Source organism: Astatotilapia calliptera, chromosome 12 (genome assembly GCF_964374335.1).
Source record: "Astatotilapia calliptera chromosome 12, fAstCal68.1, whole genome shotgun sequence".
NCBI lineage: Eukaryota > Metazoa > Chordata > Actinopteri > Cichliformes > Cichlidae > Astatotilapia > Astatotilapia calliptera.
In genome coordinates, this window is record NC_137433.1 from 34,002,581 (window position 1) to 34,024,087 (window position 21,507).

Below are 21,507 nucleotides of genomic sequence, written 5' to 3' on the forward strand. Positions count from 1 at the left end.
ATGTTTAAAGTTTGGTTTTCCTCCTCACATATACAATCACCAAATACTTCATTAGTTACACCTATTCAATAAGTTAATAAAAAAAAACGCTAACAGATGGATGTATGGTGTGAGTTTGAATATCTAAGGAGAATTCTTCAAGGTCACTAATATTTAAACCTAGGTGACATCTTCCTCAAGCTATTGTGCTCACAAGATTTTCAGAAAACTATATTTGAACTTTTCTGAGATTTTTAGTAGATTTGCCTATGCTATCAATTTGAAAATCCTACATCATCTCATTTTCCAGTTTTGTTCGCAGAGTTGGGTGTCCACACTTCACGTCCAGCGGTGTGACAGGAACAACTCATAGGCTATTTACAGAAGGAAAAATATTGGATTGCAATCTATTCATTTCCGCCTCAAGTCACGTACGTCGTTCCACCGAAACCATTGCCGAAACTATTAAAATCACGAAAGTGTATTCATACATATGACCAGAGTGACGTTAAATAACACAGATAAAGTTATTATTGTTTTCGTGCTGTGGAAACATGCCCCTTAACAAAACACCATGTAGACAAAATTCAGTTTCAGGATGACAGTGCAAAGTGACTCACTGTGCCTCTATGCCAGTCAGTTAAAGAAAGTGTGATGAATTTACATGTAGTCAATAGCAACACAAACACACTGACCAATTTAAAGGATTTGAAAAGAAAATTGTGCACAAAAATAGTAATAAAGTATGCTGTGCTTCTGGATAGAAGAACATAGGTACTCATGTACCATGTGCATTTTTTATTAAGTTATTTATGTTCGTTGCTAAGCAGCAACAAACAGGGTACAGCAGTTTTGTCTCTCAGCAAGAAGGTCCTGGGTTCAAATCCTTCATGTGGCCTCTGTGTGGTGTCTGCATGTTTTCTCTCCAGGTACCCCGGCTTCCTCCCACAGTCCAAAGACATGCAGTTAGTTGGGCCAACTGGACTGGTGATTCTAAATTGCCTACAGGTATGAATGTGAGTGTGAATGGTCGTCTTTCTCTTTGTGCTAGACCTGCGACAGACTGGCCACCTGTCCAGGGTGTACCCTGCCTCTCGTCCTATTTTAGAAGTTCCAGCCCCCCGTGACTCTGATAAGAACAAGAGGAAGAAAATGGATGAATGGGTTATTGCTGTATATTGCTAGGCAAGTTCTAAAACTTCACCCTCTTAACTAAATCCAGAAAAAATTCAAATATCTTTTGACCCCTGAACTTTGGCAAAAGTGATCCAATGGTGATACGTGTTTCAGTTTCTTTGCTATGGCCTCTCTTCCTAAACTGTTTCACCTGGTTTTCATGAAATTGGACTTCATGATTTATCTCAAGTTGGCCTTTTGACTTCTACGTTGACCTTAGAGTTTACCTAGCAGCAAGAAAGCAGAAGTTGCATATTTGTTGCTGTCAGCGTTAATCTCGTTAAAATGACATTAACGTCATAACCGTATTAACGCAGCAAATCTCCGTTAGCGAGTTAGCATGGATCGCCCCGTGCGTGGGACTGCACTGCGTCAAGGCGTTAGCGCAGTTAGCTCGTTAACATGTTAGTGCCGTGCAGCCCCACGCACTGGGCGATCCGCGCTAGCTTGCTAATGGAGCTTAATGCAGTTATGGCGTTAACATCATTTTAATGAGATTAACATTGACAGCACTAGTTACAACATAATATAACCCACAAGTAAAATTTTGGAAAATTTTGATCTTTTTGATGATTAATAACATTATAGTCACGCTAAATAATTTGATTTTGAATTTGATTTTGAATTAGATAAAAGGGTCGGAAAATTGAGGGATGAATGTTGGGTTGTATGAATTTGTGCAAAGGAGTAAATGCGCCTTGTAGCGTAACGTGCTGTGTGAGGTTGAGATCAGAAAAGTGAGGTATAAATGCAATCCATTTGTATACGGGCGCATTGTTGCAGAATTGTTCTGTCAGGTGAATGAGAGAACAATTTAAAAGTCGATTTTTTACAGTAACGTTTAAAGTTAAGAAGTAAAACACGTCATAGACAAGTGCACAAGGAAGTCGAATTCTATTTTGTTGTTTTGTTTTTTGCGTGCAAATGAAAACAAAACAAATTTTTGGATAGTTGATAAAGAGTGTGAGTCATACACAGGAATTGGGTGTGGGCTTGACATAAAATCTGTTTAAGAAGCATCAGTCAAAATGTTTGTCAGAAAGTACTTTCAGGCTGACTGAAAAGCTTCTTAAATAGCCATTTTATGTCATGTCCACACCCAACACCTGCATATGATTCACACTGACAGTTTCCAAGACAGGTTTCACTTGTATTTAGCCATTTGTTTATCCCTTGTGAATCTCTGTTTATATTCTGTAGTTGCTGTAAGACACTTTCTTGTCATGTACTTTACGTAGTTTCTAGTAATTTCTATTCAAGCTGAAGGCAAATGAGGGGCCAACCTAGTATTAGCATTACAGTTTTTCTCAGTCGCTTTGGTGCATTTCTCACAACAGAATTAAACATTGCACAACAGTTAGTTCAACCACCACAACATGTAGTCGTTTTGGCACAACCCTGTGGCGGTTTCACGTTCACTGCGTCCAAAGGCAAATGCCTTTGGACATGAAGCAGTTGAGTGAGTACAAATATCTAAAGAATGGTCACGTTTGACTTCCTATTCATCACTATCTCCTTTCTTTCATCATGAATGTCACAATTATTCATACTTGTACCGGCTGAATAGTCATTGTCCTTACAACTAATAGTCTTCATTGCATTGCTTGTGTCAGTGCACTCAAAATTGCTGAACAGCTTGTCAAACGATTCATACACCCATTTTGAAAACCCTATTTTGGAGGAGTTCCCATGAAAATCTCCATAAACTACATGTCTCAGGTGAACCTTATCTCACACTAATGAAAATTGGTGTGTGTCACTCCTACTTGCAACCAATGAAAAGCCTCTCCTACCCAGTCACAGGTGAACCGCGGCACAGCATCCCCCACTCCACAAGTACATATATACTGTAATGTAAACCAACAGACAGGATTGGCATGAGGTGCATACTGAATCTACAAAACAGCAGAACATGGAACGTCAGCCTCGTGGAAGAGGAGTGAGGATCGGTGGAGGACGAGGACAAAACCGGGTGAGAAGAGGCCAACCACATAGACACGTTCCTGACGAAATCAGGGCAACACTTGTGGATCATGTGATAAACCATGGCCTCACAATGGCCGAGGCTGGTCGAAGGGTGCAGCCAAATGTTGGGAGAACTACTGTAAGTTCTATCATCCAGACATTTCGTCGGGAAAACAGGTGAGCACACCGTAATCTAGTTACAGTATGCAGCACAAACTAATTTGCTCTGCACTTTCATAGTCATACAGGAGACTTGCATTAGGACATGACCTTACAGATCCTTACACATAGACGTACTGTAACTGAAGCGCAGACTTGGCCCAGGTGTGGCATAGTGTGCTGTGGTACAATACAGTAATGCTGTAAAGAAAGGAGTTTTGAATGATAGTCCTGTGACAATCACTGTAAGCATGTTTGCGCTTACATGTGTGTGTTTTCCCATCTGCATCTCAAAAAGGACTGCCAGACAACCTAGAGGAGGTGGAAGAGGTCCACTTATGACTCCGCAGCAAGAGGAAAGAATTTGTGCAATGGTGGCTGCAAACAACGCTTTGAGACTGAGAGAAATACAAAGAACTGTCGTAAACGATGACACCATCTTCGGAAATATTCAGTCAATATCAATTTCCACCATAGACAGAGTCCTCAGACGGAATGAAATGTCCATGAAGCAATTGTACAGAGTGCCATTTGAACGGAACAGTGATCGAGTGAAGGAGCTCCGTCACCAGTATGTACAGGTAACACATGTTCGCATATGTACCTCTGTTCACTGTAACAGTTTAGGCCATGTACTCAACCTACATTTATGCATGTTACTGTAATCCTATGTACAATTCCAACTGTACAATCTGTTCTGCCAAATGCACCATTACAGACCTGTCTGATTCTCATCCTTTGTAAAGCATATCCTGGAGTTGGAGGCCAGGGAACCCCTGCACATGTTTGTATATCTTGACGAAGCGGGATTCAATCTCGCAAAAGGCAGACGGCGTGGACGGAATCACATTGGAGAAAGAGCCACCATTGATGTCCCAGGCCAACGAGGAGGGAATATTACAATGTGTGCCGCAATCTCAGAGAATGGTGTTCACACCCATATTCCTCGTATTGGTGCATACAATTCACAACACCTGTTGGCTTTTCTGGATGCTCTTCATAGGGACCTGATCCCACAAAATGGAAGGGATGATCCTGGTGACAATCGGACAATGTATGTAGTGGTTTGGGATAATGTAAGCTTCCATCACTCTGCTGTAGTCAGGCAGTGGTTTGCAGCACACGACAGGATGCTTATGGAGTTTCTTCCTCCTTACACTCCATTCCTGAATCCAATTGAGGAGTTTTTCTCTTCCTGGAGGTGGAAGGTATATGACAGGCATCCACATACCCAAATGACCCTGCTAGCAGCTATGGATGCAGCTTGTGATGACATCACAGCAGAGTCCTGCAGAGGGTGGATTCGACACTCCAGAAGATACTTTCCCCGATGCATCGATAGAGCTGACATACGCTGTGATGTTGATGCAAATATGTGGGCAGACAGACGGGAGCGTCTAGATATCAATGATTGATATGCAGCAGTGTCTGTTTTTCAGTTTGTTTTTTTTGAGTCGTAACTACTGCAGTGAGGTTTACTGTCTAGGTGAGTTTGTTTGCTGTAAAATGTTTGATTTACTGTATTTCCCCAGTTTGCACAATGCTGTGAACAGTTTCAATTAAATATTATCAAGAGTGCATATGGAGTGTCTTGATTGTCCTTTACAATTTATGGTTTTCAACATGCCATGCATGCGGTCCGGACTTGACATGTCATTGGGAAGCACCTACAAAGACATCCGTCACAATGGGAACATGTTCAGACCATGTGATTTTGTGACCAAAGGTGCTGGTCTAATGACTTGTAATTGTGACAGCCCTGACACTTTGTTTGGTATCAGTACTTGCTTTTGATGAATGTATTGTCTGTTTTGCTCAAGGGATTTGTTGTTGATGCATTGACAACTTATTTTGGACACCTGACTTTTCTTTTTGATGGAGTGACTCACTTTTGCAAGTTATCCACCATGTTTTGCAGTTTGCACTAATTGTTTTGAGAAGTGCCTTAGTAGTGGTGGAGAGTTCAATTCTGTTGTGAGAAATGCACCAAAGCGACTGAGAAAAACTGTAAGATAAGATAAGATAAGATAAGATAAGATAAGATAAGATAAGATAAGATAAGATAAGATAACTCTTTATTGTCATTGCACAGTCATACATAGTACAGTAGTACAATGAAATTGGAAAAACTGTCCTACGTCGGCACTACATATAACAGAACACGACACGATATGACACATCACAACGCAACAAACAACACAACACAGTATATTAACTTAGTATAAAAAAGAAGAATAAGTGTATGTGTATTGCACACTGTTATTATTGCACATTAATTATTATTGCACCTTGTTATAAGCATGTTATTAGCATCTGTGCTCGTTACAGTGAGTTCAAATTTTTTTTTTTTTGAATTTTCATGATCCGAACTTGTCGTGTTAAATATATACACACTGAACCTGCTGTTTGGGGAAAAAAAAATGTCTCCAAAAATACGCGCTGTGAAAAAAATAATAAAGTCGACATCGAGCCATGACGAGCGGGTTCTGATGTTCTGATGAAGAAGAAACTGAGATTCTGGGTTGATCCAATTCTCACATTTTACTGTTTGAATCAGGGACTGAAGCTCTGTCACAGCCGCCTTCATACATACTTCAGGGTGTCAGTGAGGCAGTTTGTTGGCAGAGTTGGGAACACAGGGAGGCAGAAACATGGTTTCAGAGAGCAGCATCTCTCTGTGCGCTGAGGTAAAAACTACTTTTATATTCAATAAAGTTACAAGCATATGTTGCCAAATGCTGATTGGTCAGTTGAAAAATCGAGCTTGGTTGATTTAAAAATAAATGCCGCAAAATCCTCCAGCAAAACCATGTGGTCAGTGTGAATGGCTGCACTAAGAATATGTGTCTGAAAAGGATTTGATGTGTAAAGACCCTAAGTAAATTTCAAAAAGCCCAAATTCCTGTGGTTTTAAGAAAGTCAAATACACGTAAACACAGAACCTGTTAAATCTAGAAAGAATCAAATTGAGTTTTCCGATTAAGCAATAATTAGAATATTATTGGCTTTGTTTTTGGAGTGTCACCATGGCAAAAATAATTTGTAGAAAAAATTCACTTGTCATTTCCTTCTTCTCCTCCACTGGTTAATGACAAAGGGACTTGCCACATTAAGTCAATGACTCATTGCACCTCTGTGTCGGTAAGTTAAGGCAGCTGTGACCAGTGTACATGTTTATCTATTCATAGGTTGATTGTATCTTATCAGGAACATGTTGTTAGTGCACAGGTTTCTCTTCAGTGATTATTTGAAGAGAAATTCTTCTCAGTTCTCCTGTATAAAGTACGTTTCTATGTCTGTCTCCCCATTTAGTTATCTCCTTGCTCCTTGAGCTCATTTGGTTTCAGACTCAGCAGGTTTATATATCTATCTATCTATCTATATATATATATAAATTTGAGGGCTTTGTGTGTGTCTCCAGGCATGCAGGAAGGTAAGAACTATGTCACCAAATCATCGTACACGTAATCCTGAATCAGACAAATTACTTTAAGTGCTTTAATGGTTAATGGAACCATGACTTATCTATTTACTGCTGGTTAACCCAGTTTGTTGCTCAACGCTGTCTGGTATGGTAACTGCACCATATTGGATTGCAATACCCTACAATGGATAGTGAGAGCAGCTCATAAGATCATTGGAGCCCTTCTTCCCTCCATTACAGACACTTATAGCACCTGCTCCATCCACAAAGCCACCAGCATTGTGGAGGACCCCACACACTCCCCGCACACATTCTCCACCCTGCTGCCTTCTGGAAAGAGGTACCGGAGCATTCCGGCCCTCACTGCCAGACTAACGAACAGTTTCTTCCCCCAAGCCGTCAGATTCCTGAACACTCAGTGACTGGAATGACACACACGCACAGCTTCATACATGTCCCTACCAAGCACTTATCTGCAGAATATATTTTTGCACATTGCACTTTACGTAGTCCTTTTTTGATTGTCTGTTATATGTCATATGTAGCACCAGGGTCTCAGAGGAACGTTGTCTCGTCTCACTCTGTACTGTGGTACAGTACAGAGTGAGACGACAATAAAAAGCCACTTGACTTGATTTGAACAATTATCAATATATACCCCAACATAATAAACATAAATATGTACCAGTTACATAACTCATATGTGGTTTTAGTGAGGGTCAATTATGCTCAATTGCTCAATACTGGCATATTGAATATAAATAAAATAAATTAAAATAGATATATTTAAGTTAACTAGTATGTGGAGATGAAAACGACACACTAGAGCAACTAATCTTAGTGAATGTCTGCCTTACAAAATGTATGATTTAAGTGGCTAAAAATAAATAAGTGATTGACAAACACAGAGTTTTAAAAAGTAAAAGAAAGTATTCCTCTAATTGAAAACAATGAATGTTAATGTGAAAATGTGCTAAAGACAATTCTAATTGAAGTAGAATTACATAAAATGAAACATGAAGTGAATTTTATCCATATGTGAATGAATGTGAATTCTCCATGTTAAAAAATGGGATTTTAAAGTTTAAAAGTTTAAACTATGTGTTAAATCTTCTAAGTCCCATAGACAGATAAGGTGGACACTGGATGAGTAGATTCAGTTGGATGACCAAAATGTAAAGATGTGACGGCCAGGTCGAGAAGGTGGAGAAAGCGTGAGCAGGTATAAAAGAGATTCAGGGCTCTTTGCTTTTGTCTCCTGTGAGCTGAGCAGTTCAGAAGATTGGATCCAAGAGGTTCACCCTTGAAGTTTCCAGCAGGGATGTGAGAGGGGAGAGCGCAGCCCAACCTGCCAACCTGTGAAGTGATTTAGTCATTTTTGGCTTTTCGTCTTCTCATTTTTGCCGTGTTAGATGGTTCATTCAGAAGGATATTGATGTACGTCATATTTCCACTGAATGCCCAGCTGCTTTCCTGTTGGTTGATTATCATCAACTCGGAATCACTGTGTCACGTCTGACACAGTGGTCAGCAGCACAGGAGCACCACAGGGAACTGTGCTGTCCCCTCTTCTCTTCACCCTGTACACCTCTGACTTCTGCTACAACTCTGAATTATGCCATATTCAGAAGTTTGCAGATGACACGGCCATCATGGGGTGTATCTGGGATGATCAGGAAGAGGAGTACAGAAGTCTGGTGAGGAACTTTGTCGCATGGAGTCACACAAACCACCTGCAACTCAACACCTCAAAGACTAAGGAACTGGTTGTGGACTTCGGGAGGTCCAGAGAAGGTCCACTGCCAGTTCAGATAGAGGGGGAGGAGGTGGAGGTGGTCAACAAGTACAAGTACCTCGGGCTGTGGGTGGACAATAAACTGGACTGGTCATGCAACACAGAGCACCTGTATAAAAAAGCCCAAAGCCGACTGTACTTCCTCAGGAGGCTGAGGTCTTTTAACATCTGCAGGAAGCTCCTGAGGATGTTTTACCAGTCAGTGGTTGCTGGAGTACTTTTCTATGCTGTGGTGTGCTGGGGGAGCAGCACAGCAAAGAGGGACTCATCCAGGCTGGAGAAACTGATCAGGAGGGCTAGCTCTGTGGTCGGCATGAAGCTGGACACTCTGGTGACAGTGGCAGAGAAAAGGACACTAAAGAAACTGATGGACATTATGGACAATGCTGGGCATCCTCTGCACACGGCCATTAACAACCAGAAGAGTCTGTTCAGTGACAGGTTGCTTCTCCCCAAGACAAGAACTAACAGACTTAAAAACTCCTTTGTCCCACACGCCATCAGACTGTTTAACTCCTCTCTGGAGGGGAGAGGGAGGGGAAACAGGAGGACAAAGGAGGGGGGAACAACTAAGCTGCAGTGCCTCTGCACCTCACTGTACAATACCTTGTGCAATACTTTTGTAAATAGTCAACAGTGCAATAGACTCAATACTTGAAATGTGCAATTCACTTGTATTTTTATTTTTTATTCCTATTTATTCTATTTATCCCCTTTGTATATTTTATTTATATTTGTCTCTGTATTTATATATGTGTGTGTGTGTGTGTGTGTGTGTGTGTGTGTGTGTGTGTGTGTGTGTGTGTGTGTGTGTATATATAACAGTTCTGTAACTGTAACTTCGGTCGTTGCTGTGCTTTTTTTGGAAGTCGAATTTCCCAGAGGAACCCACCCGAGGGATTAATAAAGTTCTATCTTATCTTATCTTATCTTATCTTATCTTATCTAAACAGTGACCACACAGTGTTATTGTTGTGATTTTTTTTATTGCGCTTGCACAATGTTTTTGGTTTGCCACCAATGTTCTGTTTAACTGTTCAACTTTTCTCCAGATCATTGTGGGAATGAGCCGGTGTAATAAATGGCTTTTGTTCACTGTTTCTGTAACAGAATCCAGATAAATGAGTTCTTTTTTCTAAATTTCACATTCCATTGGTTTGTGATCAGCTTTACAAATGGAAAACTGACTGCATCGACTCTTTTCTGGGAACTGCTATTTTTTGGCCATTCTCTATTAGCTGTATTTTTGGGGAATTTCAGGTTGCTGCCAGTAGCCATCCAGTCTGCATAACTCATTTGTAACATTTTCAAGAAGACCAGATGGTGCTTGATAAAAGCTTGATTCTGTTTGAATTATGGCATTTTATGGTAAGGAAATGAAAGAAAATTTAATGTCCTGAATGTCTGTGAAGGTTCTCAGTCATTCAGGTCATCGTAGTCAAAGGAGTTTGCAAAGAAAAGCGTCTGGACTTCTTTAAGTTACTTGAAGACGTTTCACCTCTCATCCGAGAAGCTTCTTCAGTTCTAAGGTCAAATGGTGGAGAGTCCCAGATATATTTAATGTCCTGAATATAATCCAAACTTTAGCCATTCGAACCAAAACTCCCTACATATCTCGACAGTCTTAGATCTGTTTGGAGAAATGTGTTTTTGTTGGATTGCATCTACCAGTTTAAGTGATCTGATTGTGGTTTCTGGCATCAAGTCCATCTACCTGTGAAAAAATATTTAGAAAAGACCACTATAGGAAATGCATTTTAGCACATTTTAAACAACAACTGTTGACCAAGCTGCTGTACATTTAAGTCAATCAGAAGAGATAAAAACATAGGAAGACATGATAGAATTTAAGAAAAAGAAGCATAAAATGAGAAAATTTGAGTACGAAATAAGACGAATAAAAGTAGCACAAACTCATTGTGATTTAAAAGCCAAGGAATAAAAGTGGGTTTTCAGACAGGTAATAATTTATAAAGTAATGCCTTTCTTGATAGCTTACATAAGAGTTGAAGAACATTCCAGGAGATAATGCTAATTCAGAATTTTGTTTAAGCCAGTCTTCATTCCCTACAAATAAGTAGTGAACCTTGGAATATGTGGCACAAAACATTTGGCACCGCAAAGTGAGACTGGTTTCACTCTTCACTCATCACATATGCATGTTCAGTACTCCTTGGTGGTAAAGTATCTTTAAGATGTTGGGGATTTTTTTTTTTTAGTTGACAGTGACATGGCTCTGTTTCAGTCCAATTCACCATCTTTGCCTAAACCCAACCAAATAGATGGATGAAATAACTGAAAGTGTACACAAATGCAGGTTGTTTTTTTATGAGTTTTATTTGCCTTTGCAAATGAGTCAAATAACAGTAAAGTCAACGTTTGCATGTTTTCTGATGAGGGCGAATTGTAAACATAGAATATTTATAGAGACATCTCAGTTTCAGCTTTATCAGCTTCCGCCTTATGTGTCATATGCAAGTTAGCAAAGGGTCAACATTGCAATGAAATGTCTTTGATGAACAGAACACAAGTCTCTCAGCAGTATAACAGTATACTCTCTATATGTATATATACATATGGAGAGAGAGAGAGATGGATGGATGGATGGATGGATGGATGGATGGATGGATGGATGGATGGATGGATGGATGGATGGATGGATAGATAGATAGATAGATAGATAGATAGATAGATAGATAGATAGATAGATAGATAGATAGATAGATAGATAGATAGATAGATAGATAGATAGATAGATAGATAGATAGATAGATAGATAGATAGATAGATTCTTCTGTGTGCATCCTGTGAAGTGTGGTGTGTGTTTAAGCGTTGTAGTTGAGGTGACGAATTGGTTGGTGGTAAAAACTGTTGTCTTGTAGTCCGAGCAGACAGACTCCTGTAACGTCTGCCAGACGGTAACAAGGAGAACAGCTGGCATGCTGGGGGGCTGTGGTCCTTAATAATGCTGTATGCTTTACAGAGGCACTGCTGGAAATAAATGTCCTGAATGTCCTGAAGCCTCATGCCTGTTATGCGCTCTGCAGCCTTCGCCACTCTCTGTAGTGATTTCCAGCTGCCTTTAGAGCAGCTCCCATACCAGACTGTAATGCAGCCTGTCAGCAAGCTCTCGTTCGCACTCCTGTAGAACTTTTTCATGATGTTGGCATTCATGCCAAACTTCCTCAGGAAGTGGAGTCGCTGGCGTGCTTTCCTGATAGCAGTGTCTGTGTGAAGGGTCCAGGAGTCAAAGGAGCTTGCAAAGAAAAGCGTCTGGACTTCTTTAAGTTGCTTGAAGACGTTTCACCTCTCATCCGAGAAGCTTCTTCCCACTAGGTTTATATCTGGGACTCTCCACCATTTGACCTTAGAACTGAAGAAGCTTCTCGGATGAGAGGTGAAACGTCTTCAAGCAACTTAAAGAAGTCCAGACGCTTTTCTTTGCAAGCTCCTTTGACTACGATGACCTGGATGACTGAGAACCTTCACAGACATAATATGAATTATGAAATTATGATCAGTATTCAAGTACATTTGGCATGCCACCCAACACTAATAGGCTAGAAGATTAAAGGATTAAAGATTAAATGTAGACGTACTCCCTTACAAAACGATAAAACCAGTTTTCAGAATTGCCAATGTCACGAATCCAGATCCTTCAGTAGTTCCTCTGCATTCCTTCCATTCGTTGGTTTAGTTAAACAAATGTTTGCTGGTTTATTCCTGCTTTGTGAGGTTTGGCATCCAACTACTTGAGCTGATTAGACACAGTCATTCAATTTTTTAAATTCCTAATCTTACTAAAATCTTACTTTTTCTCATTCCATGCAATCTTTCAGACAGACCACATGTTGATATATGACTGATCTTTTGCTCACTGTTTTCTGAATGTATTGTGTGATCACAACACAATACCGAATTATCTAGCTGGTCGATAACATTGTTATTGTTGCTTTATCCCTTTGCAAAGACAAATACAACTCATAAAGTCAATCTATGTGTGTGCACCTCGATTTATTTCTGATTTTCACAAGAATTTGTTGTTGGAAGTTTTGGGATCCCATGGCTGACTGTGGGGGAAGTCACGGACCATCTGGGAACACTACCTCTTGCATAGTTGAGAGGAAGAGGGCTTACCTTTAGGACCACAGACCATCTCCCCTATATAATCAAGAAGATCGGAAATATATTGCTATATTTTTTGGGTTTATAAAAAGGTTAAATAAATAAAGACAAATATTATTGTTCATATTCACAAAATCCACCTAGTGGGAGTATCCCCCACAGAGGGACAAAAGGACCCCCTGATGATCCTCTAATCCCCTGAGCCAAGGTGTGAAACTGGGCGTGGGTCCCAATCAGCCAGAGTTTCGGGTGTGTTCATTGTGAAACCTGGCCCCACCTTATCATGCGAATTCCTGAGATCAGATGGTCCAGGATGTGAGTGGGCGTTAAGGCGTCTGGGAAGGGATCTCAAAACTGGATTATAGATGGCAGAGAGTTGGTGTCGTAAACCCCCGCCTCTGTTCAAAGATGGTCGCTCACAGTGGACATAGATGCTTCTTTCACTCCTCTTTCAAACCATCTGTCCTCTCTGTCCAAAATGTGAACATTGGCATCCCCGAAAGAGTGACCTTTATCCTTAAGATGCAGATGGACTGCTGAGTCTTGTCCTGTGGAGGTGGCTCTTCTGTGTTGTGTCATGCGCTTGTGAAGTGGCTGTTTGGTCTCTCCAATGTAGAGGTCTGAGCATTCCTCGCTGCACTGTACAGCATACACCACATTGTTAAGTTTGTGTTTTGGAGTTTTGTCTTTCGGGTGAACCAGTTTTTGTCTGAGCGTGTTGCTGGGTCTGAAATACACCGGGATGTCATGCTTGGAGAAAACTCTCCTGAGTTTCTCTGATACACCGGCTACATAGGGGATGACAATGTTGTTGCGTCTGTCCTCCCTCGCTGGTGTCTGATCTTCTTTTCTGTGCCTCTTTGCTGACTTTAAGAACGCCCATTTAGGATAGCCACACGTTTTGAGTACTAATAATTCATATTAGTTTTTCAAGAAGCTTCTCCCTTTACAGTAACTGTGAAGCAGGTGAGAAAAAATATAATCCTGAATAGCCACTTTATCTAAAACTGCGGTGACAAAAGACACCGATACATGTGATCTAACAGCATAATGACGATCCTGTTCTGGACATAGTATATAGCCCTGCGTCATGCAAAGCTTGATCAGTTATTATTGGCTTTGTATAGTTGATTGGTGGTTTTGTACTTTATTTCTGTTTTTTTCTAATTGCTTTAAAATATGTTTATATAGCAACACGAATGGAAAATACTATGCATGAATAACATTTTGATCAACAGTAAAACTGTCAAAATCTTAAATAATCTTAAATACAGCGATGTAAACGTTGATAGATACCTAGAACCTAAAAATCCAAATTCCTATAATTAATTCACTCAATGTTTTATCTCAGTTCGACTGTTTTAAAACATGTGCACACCAGTCCCAGATAACCAGATGCACTCATTTTTGGCATTTTTTGTAATATCCTGACTGCCTGCAGGCTTAGACCAACTGAGGAGCAGGTCCACAGTCTCAACTTGGTTCATAACATTTAAGATAAGATAAGATAAGATAAGATGACCTTTATTAGTCCCACAGGTGGGAAATTTGTTTTGTTACAGCAAAAGTGCAAAGATATGTAGCAGAAATGAGAAAACACTGGAATGCAATAAAATACAATAGAATAAAATAAAATACTATATACAATAGAATAAAATAGAATAGAATAATATATACAATAGAATAAAATAGAAATACAAATACTATATACAACTGAGTTGGAAAATACAAGAATACAACTTCGTCAGAAGAAGAATTGCACAAGAATTGCACATATAGCATTTACTGCATACCAGTAAAATACCAATAAATGTTCCCATTACAAGTAATAAAAAAGAGTGATTTAATATGTGTCAAATGTGTCCACACCCTTCAGAAGTACGCATGATTTTCCTCACAACACACTGTTCTTATTATTCACCTCTCTGAGGGCCTTCTATGTCAGGCTCACATGCTCTGTGAGTGGATGAGTGAGATAAAGCACTTCACATCCAGAGTAAAGTAAGGTCTGTATTGGTCAAGGTGGCAAGCAGTGTAACATATAATTTTAAGGTTGATGGAAGAAGAGTACATAATTGGATTTAGCTTGGATTAAGGCCTTTTTCCACTTTACAGCAGTGTTTTGTCCACTTGTGGCATGAGGAACTTTCCTGTTTACTTGCTGTGGTTTGTCACAGCTGAAAGTTTATAAGGGTGACAGCTTTCAAACAACAGTTCACTTTCTGTTCAGTTCAGTTTTATTTATACAGCATCAAATCACAGCAACAGTCGCCTAAAGGTAGCACTGAAGTGTGGAGCTCTGGCATTTCCTCCTTACTCGTTACACTTGTGCAATAAAGTAAGCAATCCACATGCAGGCTGTTAGGATAAAATCAATGATTTTACAGCAAAGAAAGCATTCATGCAGCTTTTAAACCGGGAGGATCAAAGCCAGGCTGTTTTTTATTGACGGTGGTGAAAATAACACCTTCAAAGAACGCTTATCATTTTTTCAAGTGATAAACACTACAACGACTGGGAGTCATGGCACTGAAGCAAGATTGTAAATGTAAAGTAATAAAAAAAATGAAAACATGTTATCAAAAGTTGAGTCCTAATTTCAAAAGAGACCACAACCTACAGAAAAAAAATTCTTGATGAGTCAGACTCAGAAGAGTAATATTTAACTGTGTGTTGCTCCACACTGTCTCGCCCGGTTCCTGCAGGGTGACTTCTGTCTTTAAACCTTGGTGTTATCTGAGGCATTGTGCAATAGGTTTATTAGCTTCGTTTAGTCAACACTGTTATATGAGAGAAAAAATATCAGTCATTATTATCACCATCATAAAGTCTGAAATAAAATGTTTACAGTATAGATGGATGCAGCTGCCATCGCATCATTTTTTTTATTGGAAATTATGCAGTTTATTATATCATTGCACTCTGAAATAAAAGCATAGTACAAATGAGTAGTTGGAGTTAAAAAAAAAAGAAATCATGGAAATAAATAAATAAATAAATAAATCCTAAAAGCTTTAGTTAAACTTTAATTAAAGGTGCAAACACTAGCAGAACATGCAAACTCCACACAGAGGCAGATCCCTTTACTGGTGTAATAATGTCATTTCAGGCCCTATAACAAAAGGATTTCTCACATATGGAATGAATAAAGTATTTTTTATCTTAATTGCAGCCTGCAGCAGAGTTTTCTGCTGAGTTTTGGACAGTCAGTCACCTTCCAGTTAGTATTAGGAAGGAGAATTTTAGAATTTTAACATTAAACACTGTAACTGAGCCCTGTAACCTCAGTCATGCGTTTTGCATTTCTTTCTGCTTAGCGTCATGAGCTGACTTGGCAGTGTAATATTCCAAGTGATTCCAAGGTTCATCTGAGGACCTGTGAGATCCAGCTGGGTTTGTGTCCTGGAATGTAAAACCTTAAAGCTGAAAGAGCGCACACTCTCTTTTTACCATTGTCACTGTCCGAATACGTATGAAAGTTTTTGTACACGTCCAGGATTATTGTCAGGTTTGAATGGTTATAAAACAATAAAAGATAGAAACTGTAAACCTTTCTTTTATGGCCATTTTTATGCACTTTGACTTTCTCATATTTGTTTAACAATAAATGCAATTGTGTATGTTTTGTTTTAGGATGCTTGTTATGTCAAAGAGACTAAAAAGTTTCCACTGACAGCTACACAAAAGCACAGTGGCAACACGAGAGAGGAAACTGGGCCCGACTGGAATCTGACCTCACTCACTACACATAAATAACTTCATACCTATCTACCCGTGTAAAGGACTCCATCAAGAAGAAATGTCTGTTTATTAACCTTCAGGAATAAGCGTTGTGAAATGCATTCATTCTTTTGGGTTTGGGTGGATATATTGAAGTATTAAGCAAGTTTCACTATAGCTGGACATCACTAAATATTCTCAAAAAAGTCACCATAGACATTTTTGTGGAAAAACAAACAAAAATAAAAGCCGCCCAACAGTTTTGCAACATAACAACCGCCCAACAGTTTTGCAACAATGTACTTACTAGTTACACAAATGTAAGAAAATACTCTTTAGCCTAGATATCCACTGTTGACGCATGCAAAGAGCATTTAAGGAACATTTTCACATTCAAGGGAAACTCTGCTGCCGTGAAAAAAGGTCAATTTACTGGCAGTGTGACATTTTAACTTTAAAAAGAAACACCTAGCCGGATGACCTCTGCAACCAGGGAAACAGGAAACGAAGCATAAAGGTCCCAGCGCGGTACTGTGTTGATCCAGATTCGTATTGCAGAGTTTGTGTCTGTTCCAGCAGCTCTTTGGATATGGAAAAAAATATGAGGCATTTTTTGGGAGCTCTATTTGTCTTCCAGATACTTACTGCAGGTTGTGCTATGCTCAGTGACACAGTCTGCCTGGATGGAAAAGCCACCTGAACAAGCAGAATTCATCATGAAGAGAGAGAGAAGGTAAGATAATCCTCAAGATGAATGAGCACTTAAAAGACTTATTCTTAGAGCCTGGAAATCACCATCTCCTCCACTGTTTAGGGTTTGGCTACGTGAGATGGTTGCACGTTTGTATATTGAAGAGGTTCATTATTGTCTGGCTGACACTCATTTTAAGTTTGTTGAAATCTGGGGCCCTCTCTCAATCATATTAATGGGGATTCAACATAAACTTTAACCCATTTGACTGCACTTTGTGTTTGTGTGAAACTGCACTTCTGCCAGACCCTGATTCCTTCCTGGTCTTGTTCCCCACATCTTCTGGACTTGGTGAACTCTCTGTTGCCCTGTCTAACATGGCTCAAGAGTTGGGAGTTCGCCTTGTAATCGGAAGGTTGCCGGTTCAAGCCCCGGCTTGGACAGTCTCGGTCGTTGTGTCCTTGGGAAAGACACTTCACCCGTTGCCTACTGGTGGTGGTCAGAGGGCCTGGTGGCGCCAGTGTCCGGCAGCCTCGCCTCTGTCAGTGCGCCCCAGGGCAGCTGTGGCTACAATGTAGCTTGCCATCACCAGTGTGTGAATGTGTGGATGAATGGATATGTAAAGCGCTTTGGGGTCCTTAGGGACCAGTAAAGCGCTATACAAATACAGACCTCACACAGAAGATCATCTTCTTTGGACACTGGTATTTCTTTGAACTTTTGATTTGTACTGGCTAATCGGTGTATTTTTTCTTTTCTTTCCTGTTTTCCTGTTTGTTTGTTTTCTGTGCTTGAATGTTATTGTTTTTGAATCTTGTGTCCTTTGTCTGGTGTGATTTTATGTAACTTCGAACTTAAAATCTTATAAATAAACATTAAAAAAAGATGAATGAGCACTTTACTCACTTTGGCAAGAACTGCTTAAAGCTGGTAAGATCATAAAGTTCTAAAATAACACAAATGAGAAGCAAACACATGGCAGCAGAGGTGTTTTTACACTTTATTTTCCACCTTATAAAACAGAAGTTGTTTATCTTTTATGATTATAGCCTTCTCAAGACAAAATGCAGGAGCGAAGGAAAAAGACCCGACAACAACACAAACCACCAGTAGACCACATTCCTTGGTGTGCCACATATTACTGACGGCAGTAATAACTAAGAACGTTTTGCCAGGTTCGTCAAACCTCTAAAAAACCTCGTGTACTGCAGCCACTCTGCATGCTTTTGCCGCCCTTCCTTTCTTATCATGATAAATTCTGCTGCAGTTGTTTCCTTTGTTATTCAAGCCAAACATTTCAGAGTGTGAGACCAGGAAATTTATTTTAGGTGTGTCGCTGGGAACTTTCCTTATAACAAAAACAAATTTCACACCAACTTCGGGCGCCACGGTGTCTGATCATATTAGGGGCTAACAACTCATATCGTACAAAAACGTGGTGTGTAGTGCTTTTTCCGAATTCTTCACTATGTTTGTTGTGGTGCCGAGAACAAACCTTTGTCGCTGAGCGTGGCATGCGAAACAAACAGAGAGTGTATATTGCAATCACAGGGGAACGATGAATACGAAAATCTAAAGAATTGGGATTTGTAATAAATTCTTTTTAAAAACATATGGACAATGTTTGTACAGTTTCTTTGAGATTGGCCAGTAGTCTCATCCCTTTGCACCACCTGTAGTTTACAATATGAAAAAAAGAGCAAAGTTTTATTTTGTGCTTTTACCACCCAACCCAACTACCAAAGCATTTTTCTCCCTATACCAAGAACACAAAATTAGCCAGCCAGACTAATCTCCAGTTTGTAGCTCTACTTAGTCCAGCTACTTTATCAAATCACAGCAGGAAGAGAGAGTTCTGCTTGGATTTAGCTAAAGATAAACTGTCTTCCTCTTCAGTTTGTAGACAGAGCGGATTGTAGTAAATGTGTGCAAAAGGCTGTTGGTGAATGCCTGCAGGACAAAGAGCACACAGAGGAATAATTAGGGAAGGCTGCTGCAAAGAATGTGAGATACATATAGTGAACCTGCACCATTTTAACCCTGGGAACATTTTAAAGGGAACATAAAAAGAAGAACTAAGTAAACTAACTTACATACATCTACTTTGCCTCATCTTTGACTTCAGCCAAATCCCGCTTGGTGTCACTGAGGCTGAGATATTTCTGAGATATGCAGACGTATTTCTGTGGTTGACACGCAGTTTTGAGGCTGTAGTGTTCGCTGCCTCCATGGTTGTGCTTCTCAAACCAGTACTCCACTGAGTCACTATCCAGCTGATCCAGCTGAACCAGCTGTAAACAGATGTAGCAGACGTAGAGATGTAAAAAAAGTAACTGATACAAGTCTACATCTGTAGTTTTAGATTGAATGATCGACAGGGAGACGGAGAGAGAGAAAATGCATTGTTCTATTTACCTCAAGGGAGTGTTTGTCCCCCTTTAGGAAATAGTCTTTCACCATATTGTCACGCTTCAGATTGAATTTAAAAGCTATCCAGTTGTATGAGCGGTGTTTCTCTATGTAGACCGTATGATCATCTAAAAAAACCAAACAAAATAACATTAACTTTACTTCTTTATTAGTGACACAATAACCCATTTCATGCAATAAATCAGTGCACATATAAAGCTATCAGTGTAAACAATGCTGTTTCCTGTTTTTGGATTGCCACTTAGAAAAATCTGAATGATTTTGCTGTTAAAATTCTTACTTGTTTGGGAGTCAACAGCACACAGCTTGAGTCCATCGTAAAATTTCTGGACTTTCACAAACTTCCCATCTTTAATCTTCAGAACACGTGAATTCATCCTGTCAGCTCAGAGGGGTTCTGGCACGAGGAGGAGAACGTTAAGACCAGCAGAGATCTTAAACAATAGAAGGTACACAGACTGGACTCCTTGTTCAGTAATTTGACTTAATAGGATTAAATGTTTGTTCCTAGTTCATGAATGCTTTCTGGAAATGATCTTAAGTTCCTTGCAGCTTTGAAGGTTTCCAGCTTGTGATTTATTTCTGTGATTACTGATATATCCATCTTTAAAATTAGAGGATAAGAGATTTAAAAAAGTCCTTTCTTGAATAAATTTCTTATGGAGAATGAAACAAACATAAAGAGCAAAATAAAATATGATGCAGGGGGGACATTTCAGCATATTGTTCGTTTGAATTTTGCAAAAACACATAATAGCACTCTTAAATAATAATAATAATAATAATAATACGTTTAGTGTAATATTTATCTACTTATTCAGCTACTTCTGGAGTCTGAGTAGCTAATATAACAGATTTTAGCTTTTATTGAACTATTACCAAGTTGGAGTCTTGAGTTATGAAGCCCTGTGTAAACAACAGCTATTTCACGGAGAAAATCGGGAGCGCATGACAAATAAACCTTCAGATAGTTTTTGCAGCGACTGCTGCAGGCTGCTTTCACACCGCTGTCGGAGAGTGCAGTGCAGCCTGCGTTATTTTTAAACCACTTTACTGAGAACAGTACTGAGAACTGAGAACAGCTAAAGAACGCTGTTGCGCATGCACAAATTAAAGCACCTGTGACTTACCGGCTGTGATGATGTCTGAAGTAGAAGCGCAGTTTGTAACTTTAGCCCGCGGTGCCGGAAAGGAGACTTAAATAGGAGGCGAGTAATCTGTGGTCATTGCGCAAGCTTGTGACGTGGGAGTGCTGGACGTGGGTTTATCGTTTCTGTCATTCTAGACTGGCGACCTGACCACGGTGTTTTAATAACTAATAATAATTTTATATATATATATATATATATATATATATATATATATATATATATATATATATATATATATATATATATATATATATATATATGTATATATATATATATATGTGTGTATATATATATATATATATATATATATATATATATATATATATATATATATATATATATATATATATATATATATATATATGTATATATATATATATATATATAAAAATCACTTCAATAAAGCAATCTATTTAAAACATGATCAACCTAATCATGTTTTAAATTGAACAGAAAGGCTTTAAGTTTCCTCTCATGTCATGGTGAAATGTAATTTCACCATGACATGACATCTGTGAATGATGTCTGAACTACATTTAATTTATTGTAATCTCAAATAAGTTCAAGATAGATGTGAAGATTCAGAAAACCCAGAACAGGTGACATGGATGGTGATTTTAAAAGGGGAGAAGACCGATGTTTAGGATGTAACGAATTCCTTCTGATGCAAAATGCTCGTTTAAAACAAACACAAAAACGCGTTTAACAATTTGAAATGATCCAAGAAGAAGCACTCCCTCTACTGGCCAAAATGGCAAATCGCCCTTTCTGTGTCGAGCATGACTGTTGTGCTTCCAGATATGGGAAACTTGTAAGAAGAAGCTCGTGACCTTGAAAATATATATTAATTATATATATTAAGTTAAAGTTAAAAGTATTTAGCTAAGTTTGC

The 21,507-nt window shown here is 39.2% G+C and overlaps 2 protein-coding genes across 4 annotated transcripts; one reads left to right on the forward strand and one right to left on the reverse strand.

The window, feature by feature from the left end:
- Positions 1 to 2,449: 2,449 nt before the first annotated feature.
- LOC113030836 (uncharacterized) lies at positions 2,450 to 11,123 on the forward strand. Of its 2 annotated transcripts, none has more exons than XR_013912765.1 (3): positions 2,450 to 3,860; positions 4,026 to 5,286; positions 10,524 to 11,123. XR_013912765.1 is itself a non-coding variant. In XM_080309449.1 (3 exons), the coding sequence occupies exons 1-3, from the start codon at positions 3,068 to 3,070 to the stop codon at positions 4,692 to 4,694; spliced, it is 1,182 nt and encodes a 393-aa protein (XP_080165575.1). In that variant the 5' UTR covers positions 2,450 to 3,067; the 3' UTR covers positions 4,695 to 4,859. The 2 variants fall into 2 exon arrangements, 1 of the variants encoding a protein (XP_080165575.1); XM_080309449.1 differs by lacking the exon at positions 10,524 to 11,123 and having other exon boundaries at positions 2,450 to 3,297; positions 3,578 to 3,860; positions 4,026 to 4,859.
- Positions 11,124 to 18,021: 6,898 nt separating this feature from the next.
- LOC145432474 (uncharacterized) lies at positions 18,022 to 20,733 on the reverse strand. Of its 2 annotated transcripts, none has more exons than XM_080309446.1 (5): positions 20,595 to 20,733; positions 19,745 to 19,861; positions 19,450 to 19,571; positions 19,132 to 19,325; positions 18,022 to 18,984 (listed from the first exon to the last, which is right to left on the reverse strand). In XM_080309446.1, exons 2-4 carry the CDS (start codon positions 19,839 to 19,841, stop codon positions 19,134 to 19,136), a joined length of 411 nt encoding a protein of 136 aa, XP_080165572.1. In that variant the 5' UTR covers positions 19,842 to 19,861; positions 20,595 to 20,733; the 3' UTR covers positions 18,022 to 18,984; positions 19,132 to 19,133. The 2 variants fall into 2 exon arrangements, with proteins under 2 accessions (XP_080165572.1, XP_080165571.1); XM_080309445.1 differs by having other exon boundaries at positions 19,128 to 19,325.
- Positions 20,734 to 21,507: the final 774 nt, after the last annotated feature.

What these genes read in the sequence shown, in the direction of transcription:
- LOC113030836 (XM_080309449.1), top strand. Translation starts at nt 3,068, where the DNA reads ATGGAACGTCAGCCTCGTGGAAGAGGAGTGAGGATCGGTGGAGGACGA. An exon ending in ACATTTCGTCGGGAAAACAG is followed by an intron (nt 3,298 to 3,577) that starts GTGAGCACACCG and finishes CATCTCAAAAAG; the next exon opens with GACTGCCAGACAACCTAGAG. An exon ending in TCCGTCACCAGTATGTACAG is followed by an intron (nt 3,861 to 4,025) that starts GTAACACATGTT and finishes TCCTTTGTAAAG; the next exon opens with CATATCCTGGAGTTGGAGGC.
- LOC145432474 (XM_080309446.1), bottom strand. Translation starts at nt 19,841, where the DNA reads ATGAATTCACGTGTTCTGAAGATTAAAGATGGGAAGTTTGTGAAAGTC. An exon ending in TGCTGTTGACTCCCAAACAA is followed by an intron (nt 19,572 to 19,744) that starts GTAAGAATTTTA and finishes TGGTTTTTTTAG; the next exon opens with ATGATCATACGGTCTACATA. An exon ending in GGGACAAACACTCCCTTGAG is followed by an intron (nt 19,326 to 19,449) that starts GTAAATAGAACA and finishes ATCTGTTTACAG; the next exon opens with CTGGTTCAGCTGGATCAGCT.